This window comes from Nyctereutes procyonoides, unplaced genomic scaffold, assembly GCF_905146905.1.
Source record: "Nyctereutes procyonoides isolate TBG_1078 unplaced genomic scaffold, NYPRO_anot_genome, whole genome shotgun sequence".
Taxonomy (NCBI): Eukaryota; Metazoa; Chordata; class Mammalia; order Carnivora; family Canidae; genus Nyctereutes; species Nyctereutes procyonoides.
The window spans coordinates 5663520-5678207 of NW_026575043.1; the positions used below are offsets into that span (position 1 = coordinate 5663520).

Genomic DNA, 14688 nt, shown 5'->3' on the forward strand with positions numbered 1-14688 from the left:
GCCCTTTCACTCAAAATAGTCTCCAGATCTCACCTTCATCATTTCTCTCATTTCCTTTTCGTCTAATTAATCAAAATCCTTCCTAGAATGTTCATTTCTGGTCAGTATGTCTTCCTGAATATGAATAAGAAATAAAATATCATTTGATGTTTGAAATTATGGGGGTAATCTCAATGACGGAAACAGATGACTGGCAAAAGGGAAGGGAATGCCTAGTTAAATATATTCATGAAGATGTTAAAGGCTTATAAAGCCAATATCTGGGAGAGAGAAAGCTGTTGGACTACCAGATCTCTGGCGACGTGTGTTTCTCGAAAGCTTCGCCACCATGGATAACAAAGGGTGGTCGCTGAAAGGTATGTGCAACAACTCGTGGAATTGCTGAATTATCATCAATACTCTTCAGGGGGGTGGCACTCATTTGAAATTTTAGCTAATATTCTCTGAGCAAGAGGTTTCAAGTTTACAGAGTTTAGAAGAGCTATCTAGTCATTGCTCTGGAAAGCAATTGTACAAGGGCACAGTAGAACACTCATTCTCAAATGAAGATCCTCCTTCCAGAGACATTGGCTAATGTCTGAGATGTTTTTGGTTGCCTTAATTCGGAATGGGGGGTGCCACTGATACCTAGTGGGTAAAACTCAGAGATGCTGCTAAATGTACCACAATACACAGGACAGCTCCCAGAACAAGGAATTATCCAGCTCAAAGTGCCAATAATGGCAAATTTGAGAAATTCTGGCCTGGGATAAGACCATAAATCTCTATGATCCAATTTATCACAACTCCAGAAGGTAGATATTAACATTTTCAGGTTTTTAGACTCTGACATGGTTTGGCCACAATGAGTCAGCCTGGTAAAACTTTCAACTTTGAAGTCGTAATATATGGACAATGATAGTAGAATTGTCTCTTATAATACTTTGTCAACTGGGTTTAAGCCAAGTGACATTTCAAAAAAGAAAAACAGCCTGGTAATAATTAACCATCTTTACTTTCTTGGTTGACATTTGCAAGAAAAAGAAATTAGCAACAACCATAAAATTTATTTTATGAAATGAAGAACAAAAACATTTATCTATTTTATCTCCTCTTTAGACTGTGAGAATCCTTCAGATGATAAATGTACAGATAAATGTAGTCAGAGTTAAATAATATCTATGAAGTTATGAATTTCCTAGAACTGATATTCCAATTTCTTGATCTGCAGCGTACTTTTTATTTATACCTGTAGATTAAATATCTGCTCAGCTAAATTACATGACTATAAAGTACCTAAAATAAACTTTTTAGAAGTATCATGTGTTGGAAAATTTAAAAGTCTGTTATACGATTCACCTCACAACATTTAGATCTTTCATTTTGCAGTTAACAGATTGTGAGTTGCATTTTCTATTAACAAAATTTTTAGATATTTTAGGCATTTAGGCTTAGGATGTTTTTCACACATAAATCTCTGATAAATGTCCAAGATTTGAAAAGTGGGTGGGTTTTTTTTTTTTTTTGTTCTTGTTTAAGATGGAACAGAAGAAAGGGATAAAATCAACTTTCTAGGCCATTGTTAGCATGGATTAAAGACAAAGTACTGTTCTTTCCAAGTAATGGCAGTGACTCTGCAAGCACCGAGCCATTGTCATGCTCCTGGTTACAGGGATGCTGCCTGAGAGCCCACAGGTGTGTGGGACAACCACATGACAAAGTCAAAGTGATAATACAGGTGACCAGCTCCACCTGCTAATCATAGGACTTGAGGGAAATCACTTAACCTCTCTAAGCCTTCTGCTTCATCAATGTAATTTGATGATAATAATGAAGGTCAAAGTACTCACAAGGTAACCGGGAAACACAAATTAAAAAAAAAAAATTCAAAGCCTTTGGTAAGGGGTCAAGCAATCACATAGGGTTTTTAAGGTGAGTTAGCAGAGCTAGGCCATAGTATCATCTCATGTTAGATTCTCTTCATACTCCCTATTAGCCATTGCCGATCATATTTATTCTCATCAGGCATGAAAGTAAGACAAACAGGTCTACTGTGCTATGGTTGCCATTTCAGGGTTTAAAAGGAGTAGTCAACACAGAGCTAAAAAGTTATAAATTCATAGAAAGCCCAGCTGCTGGAAATCTGCAGAAACTCCCAAGATGTTAAACTACCTTATAAGAATGACTTAAACACCCTGGCTCAGAGTTAATTTAAGCTCCAAATGTTTGCAAAGTACAGAAGGACTCCTGGGAGCAATACAAAAATGCAGGGAGTAACCTACTTCTCAAACTTTGTATCTGTGCAAATATAATTCTATATCTAAATTTACACAGCAGGAGGCCCGGGTTCTTCCCCACCCTGGCTATAACAGTACCAAATCCGGCTAAGGGCAGGGGAGAGATAAAGCTTCCCGGACAGAATTACTTTTGATAACCTCAGCTGCACAGATCACCTCAGAGTGGTTTGTGTTTTTATTTGAGCAGGGTCACTCCTGCTCCTGCTGCTGCTGGTGTCAGACCTGCTCCTGTGCCAGAGCGTGGCCTCCCTGCCCATCTGTCCCAGCGGGGCTGTCAACTGCCAGGTGTCCCTCCGAGACCTGTTTGACCGTGCAGTCATCCTGTCTCACTACATCCACAACCTCTCCTCGGAAATGTTCAACGAATTTGTAAGTATCCTACTCCTTGCTTCTTCCCGGAAGGAACCTTACGTGAATGATGGGGCTCCCCCCACACCTTAAACATGAAAGCTGCAGGAGCCAAATCTCAAATAACACACTTTGTAGATTCTTTAAAAAGCCATCAGTTCATAAAATGTGGAACAAGAAAGGGACAGTTTTGTGAAACCTCAAGGTTTCTTAAAGAGTTATAAGAACTCTTTAAAATTTTCCTTGAATTCATTGTGTTTAAAATTTTTTCCAACAAATTTTTTAAGTACCTGTATTAGCCAGCTGGGGCTGCCATAATAGAAATCCCCAGGTTGGGTGGCTTAAACATAAATGTATTTTCTGACAGTTCTAGAGGCTGGAAGTCTGAGATCAGGATGCCAACATGGTCAGGTCCTGAGAAGGGCACACATCTTCCAATCATGCCTTTGCCCTGTCTTCATGGTGGCAGAGAGTGAGTGGGGGTGGGAGTGGGAGGTTCTCTGGTGTCTCTTCTTGTAAGGACACGAATCCTATTGGATCAGGGCTCCACCCTTATGACATCATTTTACCTTACTTACCTCCATAATGGCCCTATCTTCAAATACAGAACATTGGGGGTCAGGACTTCAACATAGGAATTTCGGGAGAACACAACCTATCACTCCTTAACAACATCTGGCATAAAATACTTGTGGGTGGTATTTGAGAAAATGGATGCATGCTGATTTCTTGTCCTTGTGTGTAGAGCACATGTCTCCCTAGGCATTTGTCGTCTAGCATACTAGATATTTTAAAAAATGAGAATCACACTGCTCTGAACAGAATTCATCACAAGAAAGTTAACACAAACAATAAACAAACAAGAATAGCTCTTCTGAAAACCAAGAATGCTATAAATTATTGTTCTAAGATAATCTAGTTCTAGATTCAGAACTAGAGTTGAAGTGTTGGTTTAGAATTGAAAACAATATTCTAGTTCTGATTATGGTACTTTGAAAGTTGTATCAGATCTCTTAGGTCGACCAAGGAGCAAACAGTGTACAAAAGGTTCAATAAATCAGAGCCACTATAAAGAATGTAGCTCAATGCTTGTAATAAATATATATTCCATAGTTCTCTGTATTCATGGAATTTTCTTTCATCCTCAACTTTTTCATAGCCATTCCTTTGTCTTTCACATCTTCCTGGTAATCTCCTTAGATTTTCACAGCTTTGGGGAGAGATTAGCTTTATGCCAATGCTTTAGCTAGTTGTTGAGCAAGGGGTCTGTGTGTGTGTATTTTCATTGAGTCCACTGACTAATATTTCCTAAAGTATTATACCCTGTTTTTTTTACTTACCATTTTGAAGAATTGACAAAATTTTATTATGTACCTATGATGAGCATGGTAAAGTACAGTTGTGTGGATTTACATGTTGGTCAAAGAAAAGTCATAATTTTGTAATGCCTATTAGGGGATCATATTGGCTTGGACCCCCAGTAAACAAAATATTAAATGGCAAAATATAGGTACATATGCACTAGGACATTGGTTCAAATACTAAAGAAAGAGTATACTTAACAAAAATACTTAATGTTTCATATTTTAGTATTTGCTTTCCAAATAGTATCTCATGGAAAGGGTAAAATTAAACAAAAAAAAAAAATCACAAAGAAGGGAATAGGTTGGAATTTTTTTTAAAGAGTTTATCTATTTATTCATGAGAGACACACAGAGAGAGGCAGAGACATAGGCAGAGGGAAAAGAAGGCTCCCCGTGGGGAGCCCAATGTAGGACTTGATCCCAGGACTCTGGGATCATGACCCCAGCCAAAGGCAGACACTCAACCACTGAGCCACCCAGGTGCCCAAGGTTGGGATTTAGAAAAGTGATATATATATATATATATACGTTTAATGCATTGATAGAGAAAAATCTAAATGAAAGGCAGGGAAAGGGTAACTTTTTCTCAATTCTTTAGTTTTAGTTTTTTATGTAGTTCTCATTTAAAAAAAAAAGATTATACATCTATCAAGTGTGTTAATATTCTGGTAATGGGCTCATTTAACCAATGCTCAAACAACTATAACTAATTAAATTTGCTTGCTCGCTTTCAGGATAAAAGGTATGCCCAGGGCCGGGGGTTCATTACCAAGGCCATCAACAGCTGTCACACCTCCTCCCTCTCTACCCCTGAAGACAAGGAGCAAGCCCAACAGATCCACGTAAGTCTTCTATCCAGCTTTCTCACCAATACCACTGAGGCAGTACACTGGTGTTAACAAGCTACAGAGTATCAGAGCTCCTGCATTAAGTAATGCTAATCATACAGGCAGAGAAATAGGAAGAGCAAGTAATCTGAGAGAAATGACAGAATATAATTGAGGAAGCATCAGTAAAACCAGATGCTGACTACAGATTGTAGCAACAAAATAAAAAAAAAAATCTATAAGTAAGTAAATAAATAAAAAAAAATCTATAAGTAAGTAAATAAATAAATAAAAATCTATAAGTTTTTCATACAAACAACATTATTTTAATCAATGGCTTGAACCCAGGATCACATATATTATACCAATATGAAAGTCCAAACTGAATTGTACTTCCATGATGTATAAAATAGAAGGTTTGAGAAATTCATGGATAGGTAAGAAATGCAAATGCAGCTCTATTTATTACATGATACCCTTGGCTGCTCCACTGGCAGCATTTCACATTACTGAGCACAGCACCAGGTGAGCCATCTCTTCTAGACTTTGAAGGCTCTCCTTCTGATTCTACTTCTACTTCTTTGACACCTAGTTCTGTCTTCAATCCTCTCTGACTTCTCTGTCACTTCTCACTTCTTATTTGTAAGATTCCCCCAAATTAGGTCCTGTAAACAATGATTGCCTGTGTTCTGGTGACCACAAAATCTGCCTAGGAAGCCCCAATCATTTATCCCAATTATTTTTTATCATAATAATCTCTTCCTTCTGATTTCCTGCCACAACCACAGTCTTAACATGACTTAAAATAAGCATCTTCACATATATATCCTCATGAATACAATCTGCTTTCTCTTCACAACTTTGTTAATGGGTACTGGCATTCTTTCTGTCTACTAAGCTCATTAATAGTACTTATGATAATGATGATAATGATGATGATAAAATTAAGGGAAAGGGTGAAGAAGGATGAGGAGGAGTTAAAATTTATTGAGAGCCACTGCACTTCCAGACACTTCACAAAGCAATGTACATGCATTACTGTTGCTAATCATCACACACACACAAATCCTAGAACACTAGGCACTCTTATCACATTTGCTGAGATGAGGAAACTGAAGCTTAAAGAGGTGATAGAATTTGGATTAGTGATGGGGTGGTAAGCTGTGAGTCTTAGCTTCATTCAGTTTGAACCCCTCACCCTTAATCGCTGTGCTACAACTAACATGCTAGCATAACCAGACGGCCATTCACTCTGCAGCTTATACATCCTTCACTTCGTATCCCAGGACATCTTTCTATCTCCACATCTGTTTGATTCTTCTCTACTCTTCACTTCCTTTACACTAGACTAGTTCATGGACCTCAGGAAAGCAAGCATTTTAAATCAAGGCCAAGCAGCTCCTAAGAGTTTCATGTGCGATCCCAACAGTGGGAAAATAGGGGGCAAACCTCCCTTGTAAATTCCACCAAAGCTGTTACTACAGCTAGCATCGTACCATTTTATTCATCAACACAGGTCAACAGAAGAGCCTGCTCTGGTAGCTGCCCGGGGGCAGGTGTTGGTACAGATTGAGGAGAGCATATTCATGAGTCCCATGTCTTCTTCACTGTCCCTTTGTTCTAATATCATAAAATAAAACCTACAAATCACAAATGAATACATTAAAGGATGATGTGATTCATTAATATGAATGTGTCCTTGGATGAAGGAAGATGATTTGGGCCTTTTGTCATTGGCACTAGTGGAATCTGCCTTTCCTGGGTTAGACACACAGTTGAGTTCCAACAAAGCTCTTTTTTGGACAAGCAAAGCTGTCAGATATATAAGAACTCACTGAGTGGGTGGATAGTCAAATTTCCAAGGGAAAACAAAATTCTTCCTGCTATAAACTAGAATTCTCATCCGAGGAAGTAGTTATTCAAACAATCCAGATTTTTTTTTTTAATTTTAGCAAAGTTTAAGCCAATAGCTTAAACCTTTTTATTTTTACAACTTTAACCACCTACAAAAAATCTCACATACACATAAGAATAACAAAGAGATAATTTAGGTCAGCCTCTCAGAGCAAAAATCACAAGTGACTAAACCCACTGTCTTATGCATTATCTATTCTATTCTAGTCTTATGCATTATCTATTCTGTTCTATTCTATTCTATTCTATTCTATTCTATTCTATTCTATTCTATTCTATTCGAGAGAGAACAAGTAGAGGGAACAGCAGAGAGAGAAGAAGTAGGCTCCCTGCTGAGCAGGGAGCCTGACATGGAGCTCGATCCCAGGACCCTGAAGGCAGACGCTTAACTGACTGAGCCATGCAGGCACCCCCTGTATTATGCTTTTTTAAATACGATTGTTTTATATGGTCACTTAGCATGAAGACCTTCTGAATCTGATACTGAGGGTGCTGCGCTCCTGGAATGACCCCCTGTATCATCTAGTCACAGAAGTGCGGGGGATGCAAGAAGCCCCAGATGCAATTCTATCCAGAGCCATAGAGATTGAAGAACAAAACAGAAGACTTCTAGAGGGTATGGAGAAGATAGTTGGCCAGGTGAGCAGCCTCCTGATGCTTCTTTGTTTTCTTCATTGATGAAAGAGGTGACCTCCATGTTGAGAAGCAAGTTCCAAAATACCTCTCTTTGAAAGTACAAAATTTAGGCATTTTATATCCTAGGCTGCTATTAAATAATGTAAGATTCTAGTAATTCACACGGATAGAATCTATGGTAAGTGAATCTTAGGATATGATACATGACAGGTGCAGCCATCCCCATATGACATACAAATCCACCAAAGGCTTGCCCTTTCCTGGGGACCAGGGTTCACAATATCTTCCAGGAAAAGACAACTGAAGGGTGGAACTGGCAAGATAAACGTTTCTCTTAAAGTATCCCAGGATACCTGCTGCTGAAATTCTGCTCATGTTCTTTCTCTTTTCTCCCCACACCAGAGGATGACAGTGGGAATGGAGAAAAGAGAAAAGTAAAATCAGATGAGACAGCATTTTGTGCTACTACCCCAGCCCCACCTCTATTGGACACATTTGTCAGAGAGAGAAGAGACTGTCAGGGATTGAAAAGATGAGGTCAGGGCATCAGTGCTGTCTCACAAGCACCAGATTTCAGGGGGGGTCACAAAAGAAGGGAGCATAACTTTTTGAAATGTTCTTTATTTTGTCACTTGCAGAATAGTGGTTTCCTCTAAATTCTGTGTTTTCTTTGGGGAGGGGGCTCCAAAATCAACAGTCATGTCATTACATTTAATCTCCCCAAATAATGTCATATTTAGACTAAGTTAATATTTACAATATAGATCTCCGATCAGATGGAATAATTTTGGCAAAAGTGAGGTAACATTCAAATAGCTTTATGAAGTTGTCAGGAATGATGTATCATTCTAAAGAAGAAGATGGGACTGTAAGAATAACCAGAGTGATTTTATTCTTTCCTTACTATCTACAAACTATATGTTATCATGTGTCCTTTTTGTCACTTTCATGGAGAGGAATATATCCAACACAAATACAAACCACATTTCCACCTTGAGGCATATGAAATAAACACCTAGATTTTCAAGTTATTTTCATCATTACTGTCAATTTACATTCTGATGTCACTGATTTGTTCTAGAATACTTGGTATTTTTTTGTTTGTTTGTTTGTTTTTTTTTTTTTTTTTTAACCATTTCTTGATTCTTATTCATATCATTGTCCCTTGCACAGTAAATTTCATCTTAGGGCCCAAGCACCAAAAAATAAACAGAAAAGCAAGACAACAAATACACACAGTACAAATAAACACACTTTATATTACAATGGGAAATCCTAGGTTTAAAAATTACTCTTACTCTATAAGAGATGGTTCAGTAGCTCAGCGTCACACTTGGACTCAGGAGCTCTCAAAGCAACTGACATGCCTAGTTGCCAAGCTGGCTACTCGGTCTCTCAGTCCTCTGGGGATTTGCCAGCTTGCAAGGGCTTGGGAAGCAGAGATCAGGGTGCCTCTCCCTCATGTTCCTTAGTGTCCTTTTGTTATCATTGTCATGCTTCCCAGCCTACCACCCACCCCTCACCATTGAGGGGTCACTGCTAGCATCCTCACTCTTTTTCATAGGCACTTTTCTCAACAACTCCCACTCCAGAGATCTCAAAACAAAGTACCTTTTGCTCATAGACATTTGGGGGTTCTCAGTCCTGGGTAGATTGTGAAAGTCTCCTAATTCAGCAGATACTCTTTGTGATAGATGTCACTAGATTATCTGCATCTTAAACCATCAGGTGCAATCCTTATCATTTCTGAGGTCTTTCATACATACACAACATGGAATATATTATCAGTTTGAAGCAGGGAATAGATAAATGTAATTACGCTGACCTATCAGAAGAAATACGGTACAAAGAACATATCAGAAACAAGGTGTAGGACATGAAATAGATCTTCAAGTTAGAGAAAAACCATATATATATGGCACAACTATATTGCAACTGAATCTCTCTCAATATGTAGCACCTTTGTGGTTGGTTCTCTGTTTATTCCTATGCTCTCATACTTCATCTGTGATCACATACACATTAGAACACTTACACTTGAATTCAGCTTCCACTTTTTATACTATTAATAGATTTATGATACACTGGCTCAATAATATGTGCCTTTATCTAGAGAGCTTTACATTCATGCTTCTTCCCCAAATCTTCAGGAATAAAGATAAGCAAATACTAATAATACCAAGTCACTATCTTTTGGTGATTAGGTTCATCCTGGAATCAGAGAAAATGAGGTCTACTCTGTCTGGTCAGGACTTCCATCCCTGCAGATGGCGGATGAAGACACTCGCCTTTTTGCTTTTTATAACCTACTCCACTGCCTACGCAGGGATTCACATAAGATTGACAATTATCTCAAGCTCCTGAAGTGCCGAATCGTCTACGACAGCAACTGCTAAGCCCACATCCATTCTATCTATTTCTGGGAAGGTTCTTAATGATCCGTCCCATCGCAAGGTTCTCTTAGCTTTATAGCTTTTTAATGCATGCTTGGGTATAATGGGTCTCATCTTAAAAAATAAAAACTGACTCCTTAGAGATGTCAAAAAAATGGCAATTTGTCAAAGTTTCTTATCTTCATTTAATAGAAAATAAAAAGAAAATCCATCACTACCATTGAGAAGTTCCTATTAAAATGTGTCACAAATAGCAGAAGCTAGCATTACAAATAAGACCATAAACAGCTTCTTTTAAAATCATAGTAAATTATTACAGGTCACATTATTAGAATCAAAGAATTAGGTAATTATTCATCATGCTTGTCATTCTACCAAGAAGAGTGAACTCTCAGCATCATTATGAAAGTCAGCTACACACTATCAGCTAACTCTCACAGTGTTCCAACGGACAACCTAAGCACTCTGAGGCTGTGATGCACCCTCATACCATAAAGTTTACTGAGCCATCTGCAACTGAGTCCATTCTGGCTGTTATAACAAAACATCATGGACTTAAAAACAATAGAAATTTACTTCTACGGCATGTCCAGGTGAGGGTTCTCTCCCAGGTCCCAGACTTCTGCTGTGTTCCAGAGTAGTGAAAGGACCCAGGGAAGCTCTGTGGGGTCTCTATAAGAGTACTAATTCCATCATGAGGGCTCCACCCTCATAACTTAATCACCCCCCCCAAACCCCCACCTACTAATACTATTGCCTTCTAGCATTTAGGATTTCAACATATGAAATTTGGAGGGTTAGAAATATTCAGACCACAGAAGATTTAAACAAGAAATGGCATTATTCTTCTCCAGTGGCTGTTTTCAACTATGTACCACTGAGCTCATCTTGTTGGCCTTATCATGGATGCATCCTATGGGTTCTAGTCACTCTGGATCTCATAAGTCCATTCACTTCTCAACTCCATTTTATATTCAACCTGTTTAAGATTTTCCTCTGCCCTTTTGTGGCTCATAGGACCTACCAGGGGAAGCAGGTGTTGTCAATTTCTGCAAGGTTTCTTTCCCTCCTACTTCTGGATCTTCATCTCTCATTGCTATGCTAGAATGGGAGAGAGTACGAGGAGAGATGGGCAAGTTCTGGCATCACTGACTTCTGTGGTGCTGCCGTAGCCTTATCATTGCCAATAGAAACTAACCTTGAATTCCCTCAAGTGGCAAGTGTCTCTCTTGTGAGACATCCTTGTGATTTTCAAGGATATTTATAAGTGGGACACCCCCACTGTCTAGTTTCTTTACCAGGGGATATTCTCTGGCTTGATTCTTTATCTACCCCACATTTGTGCCACTTGCAGTATTCTCCCCAGCCTCTGCTGCTGCTCCCCTTGCCTTGCCAGCAGCCTACCAGAGAAAATTGGCTCAGGGTCATCTCTCTACTAGGGAACCCACAGCAAACTCATGCATCATAACCATTCCAAAATTTGGGTAGCTATTATACTGTTTTCCTTTTATCCCATCCTGGAGTCCCTGACAATCCTTTTCTCTTCCTGTTCACATAGACACAAGTGGATCAGAAAGTTGGATTCATAAACACACATCAATGATGGATGATACATAGTTTTCCCCTTCTTTAGAAACAGTGAATAATTATCTCTGTCAATAATTGTCTTAGAGAGTTGGTCTTGCAAATACTCCCTGCTGGGCCACTGAATCACAACCTTCTCATATACTTAGTCTCCTGCTGGAGAAAGGTAACTGGATTAGGGTAGCTCAGCTTGTCCAACTGCTGCTAAACAACCCAGGATTAGGGCTGATCTCTGCTAGCTCTCCTTAGAAGGCAGTGGGATTGCGAGGCTGTTTCTGCAGCAGCTTTAGGGATTTGGCATGAATTCCTAGACAACAGACAAGAGGAAATACACCATCCAACATCCTGCGAGAGAGGATATAAAAAGTTAAAGCAGGAGGAGGATGAAGAGGGAAGGGGTGGGGAGAAGAAGGGGAAATGTGAGTAAAAGACTTGAGTTGTGAAGGATGAGATGATATCAGTACTGTATTTGGTGACAACTTGAATCTATTGCTTTATTTTTACACCCTAAGAGCAAATATTATCTCATATTCTCCTCATATTCCACTTTATTCTTCTCTCTTCCTTTTCTGAAATTTCCTTTGTATTAGAATATTCTTTGCCCTTACTGATTAACTTGCAATAGCTCTAGAGACAAGCAGAAATTGACACATCTTCTGATCAGAACTCAAAGCAATTTCCCTCAACCATGTGGTGAAGCCTTTCTCATAAAGACAGGAACACTGTCCAACAAAACTAATCTCTTCCCTCGCGGCCAGGATTATTTTTATTTGAGTCCTGCTTCTGCCTCTAGCTGTGCTGACCCAAACCTTTTAGAACACAACAGAAATCTCTGCCCTAAACCAATCATGAACCTCCCTTTTCTCCTGGATGCATACAAAATGTCAGCTTTCTCATATTTCAGTTTTCTTTTAAAAGTATGAGAAAAAAACCTGTATGCGCTTCCTTTCTCAGTCATTTATTGCTGGAAATATCTAATTCTATTGTGTTACAACTTAACTCCCTTTCCTTCAATTTCTAGATATTTCCAACAGAGAGGATGGTATTTATAAGGGGTGAAATTTGGCAATAAATGGACAATGCAATTGTATGAAACATAAGTTCATCATTAGCTCACAGACATCTTCATGTATTCTTCTCTTATAAAGTTTATTCCCAGCACAAGTTCAAGACTTCAGATAAATAACTGAGGTGGTGATATTAAAAGGTTTCTCTCAGCTTGACCATGACATATAAACTGAATACTGTAGTTTTCAGACAAGATTGAGCAGAGCCATGGGTGTTCTGTAGAGTCAGCAAGGGGCAGGTGGAAAGGGGATATTTGGGAAGAATATAACAATCACTCCCCTGCCAACCAGAGTGAGTCTATTTTTTTGCTTCTTTTATGGATTTCCGTGTAAGATTACATTTGAAGAAACAGGCCCTGTTATAGGAAGAACAGCAGCAGTGATTACAAAAGAGAAACAAACAAACAAAAATCCTTGAAATGCACTGATCTCATAGATTTGTCAATCACATATCCTGAGCATGATAAGGACTAAAAGAGATTTTAAAAATCTCTATCTTCCAGAAGTTTGCTCTCAAGTTGTGGAGAGAGTGACATAAACATGCAAATTACTATCCTATGTGGTAGAGAATAGTCAGTACACCAAGTGATGCTAACCAAAGTACTAGAGTGAATTCAAGACAATGAGAAGATATCTAGTTGTGAGAACAAGCAAGTTTTATGGACTTAGGGTTTCTTCAAGGAGTTGTGAGGGGTTGATGGGATATTGATAGGCACAAATAGGATAGTATATCTGTCAATTCATTTAAAATCATTTTGGAATGTCAGTATCTCCTGCATTCTGAACTGTTAATCTAAAAGGAACCGGGCTGTTAATATTTATAGGTATCAGCAAATAATTAAGTTGATCAAAACACACAAAAAAGTTCACTTTTTTTAACAAACATGCAATAGCACTCATTATTATGCTCAGGTGATATACTATACACATTACTGCAGGATAGCAATAGGAAGCAATTCAGGGATTGCTTATGTATTGTGGAGGATCATATACGTCAATTTGGAAAGTTTGTACTTATTCTACAAGGCAATAGGAAATTAGGAAATTTTAGTTCAAGAGAGCAATATGTCCAGAATTGGAAAAGAGAAGCAATAATCTGGTTTGGAGGGTTGTGGGAGTATTGGACTGGAAGGAAAAAGAAGCAGGTCCAGAAACAAGTTGGAATACTATTATGACACTCTAAAAGAAAATCAAAGATGACTCTGCCAAGCTGAAAGAAACAAAGTATATGAGATGTGTAGGTACAGAACAGGGCTTGACCAAATTGAAGAAATGAGGGAGACATTAAGAATCAAAAGGGTATCCAAGTACATGAGACTGGATGAATAAATAAAGGATGGGAAAGCCAGAGAGAAGAGGGGAGATCAAATAAGTTTTTGTTCAATGCATCTGAACTTAATTTTCCTGTATTTCATCAACTTTGTACCCGAAACCATCAAAAATTGTAGGTTACTTTAGCAAATGACAGAAATGAGTACACTCAAGAGCCATGGCTAGACTATATCAAATACCAGAACCAAAGCATTTATACTATCCAGTAATAATGAGTACTAAGTCACTGGTCTCTTTCAACACTAACATAAGGCATACATTGTAAAGCACAGTGGATGAGTAAGAATAAAATGAAAACAATTCATTTCTTTACAGAGCCAGCTCTGCAAAAAACCTAAATAAAAGTCATGCCCACCTCCCCAAAATTTGTCTTACCCTCTCCAGAAGTTTCTCATTCTCCTCTCATGAATCCTCTCCTGTTTCCTATCCCATTATTGTTTTAATCCCAGCAGATGGTCAAGAATCAAGAATTAAATAAATAATTTAAAAGTATCTACTCCTAAGATAATATTCATATTTAAAGATTCTTGAAACTGGGAAGCCTTTAATCCCCTGAAAATATAGCTCTAATAGTGAGATGACTGCCCTCCAGCATCTTTCCAAAATGCCCTGTAGGCATCTAGATATGACTCTGCCAGTCAGAAAGCTTTTGCAATAACTATAACCTATTGGACAGCAAAGATAGAAAAGACAAATGGAGCAATGAACAACATTCAGAAAGCAATGCATGAAGAAATGGAAAAGATAACATAGGTTTTAAAAAAGGTCCACAGGGAACACCAAGGTAGCTCAGTGGTTGAGCATCTGCCTTTGGCTCAGGGTGTGATCCCAGAGTCCCGGAATTGAGTCCCACATCAGGCTCCCCACATGGAGCCTGCTTCTCCCTCTGCCTATGCCTCTGCCTCTCTCACTCTGTGTCTCTCATGAATAAATAAATAATATCTTCA

At 38.6% G+C, this 14688-nt stretch overlaps 1 protein-coding gene across 1 annotated transcript; it reads left to right on the forward strand.

Annotated features, from left to right (window-relative positions):
- Window positions 1-328: 328 nt before the first annotated feature.
- PRL (prolactin) lies at window positions 329-9761 on the forward strand. The gene is made up of 5 exons (XM_055322982.1): window positions 329-356; window positions 2464-2645; window positions 4723-4830; window positions 7189-7368; window positions 9570-9761. Exons 1-5 carry the CDS (start codon window positions 329-331, stop codon window positions 9759-9761), a joined length of 690 nt encoding a protein of 229 aa, XP_055178957.1.
- The last annotated feature ends 4927 nt before the right edge of the window (window positions 9762-14688 follow it).

What these genes read in the sequence shown, in the direction of transcription:
- PRL (XM_055322982.1), top strand. Translation starts at nt 329, where the DNA reads ATGGATAACAAAGGGTGGTCGCTGAAAG. An exon ending in AGCAAGCCCAACAGATCCAC is followed by an intron (nt 4,831 to 7,188) that starts GTAAGTCTTCTA and finishes ATGGTCACTTAG; the next exon opens with CATGAAGACCTTCTGAATCT. An exon ending in TGGAGAAGATAGTTGGCCAG is followed by an intron (nt 7,369 to 9,569) that starts GTGAGCAGCCTC and finishes TTTGGTGATTAG; the next exon opens with GTTCATCCTGGAATCAGAGA.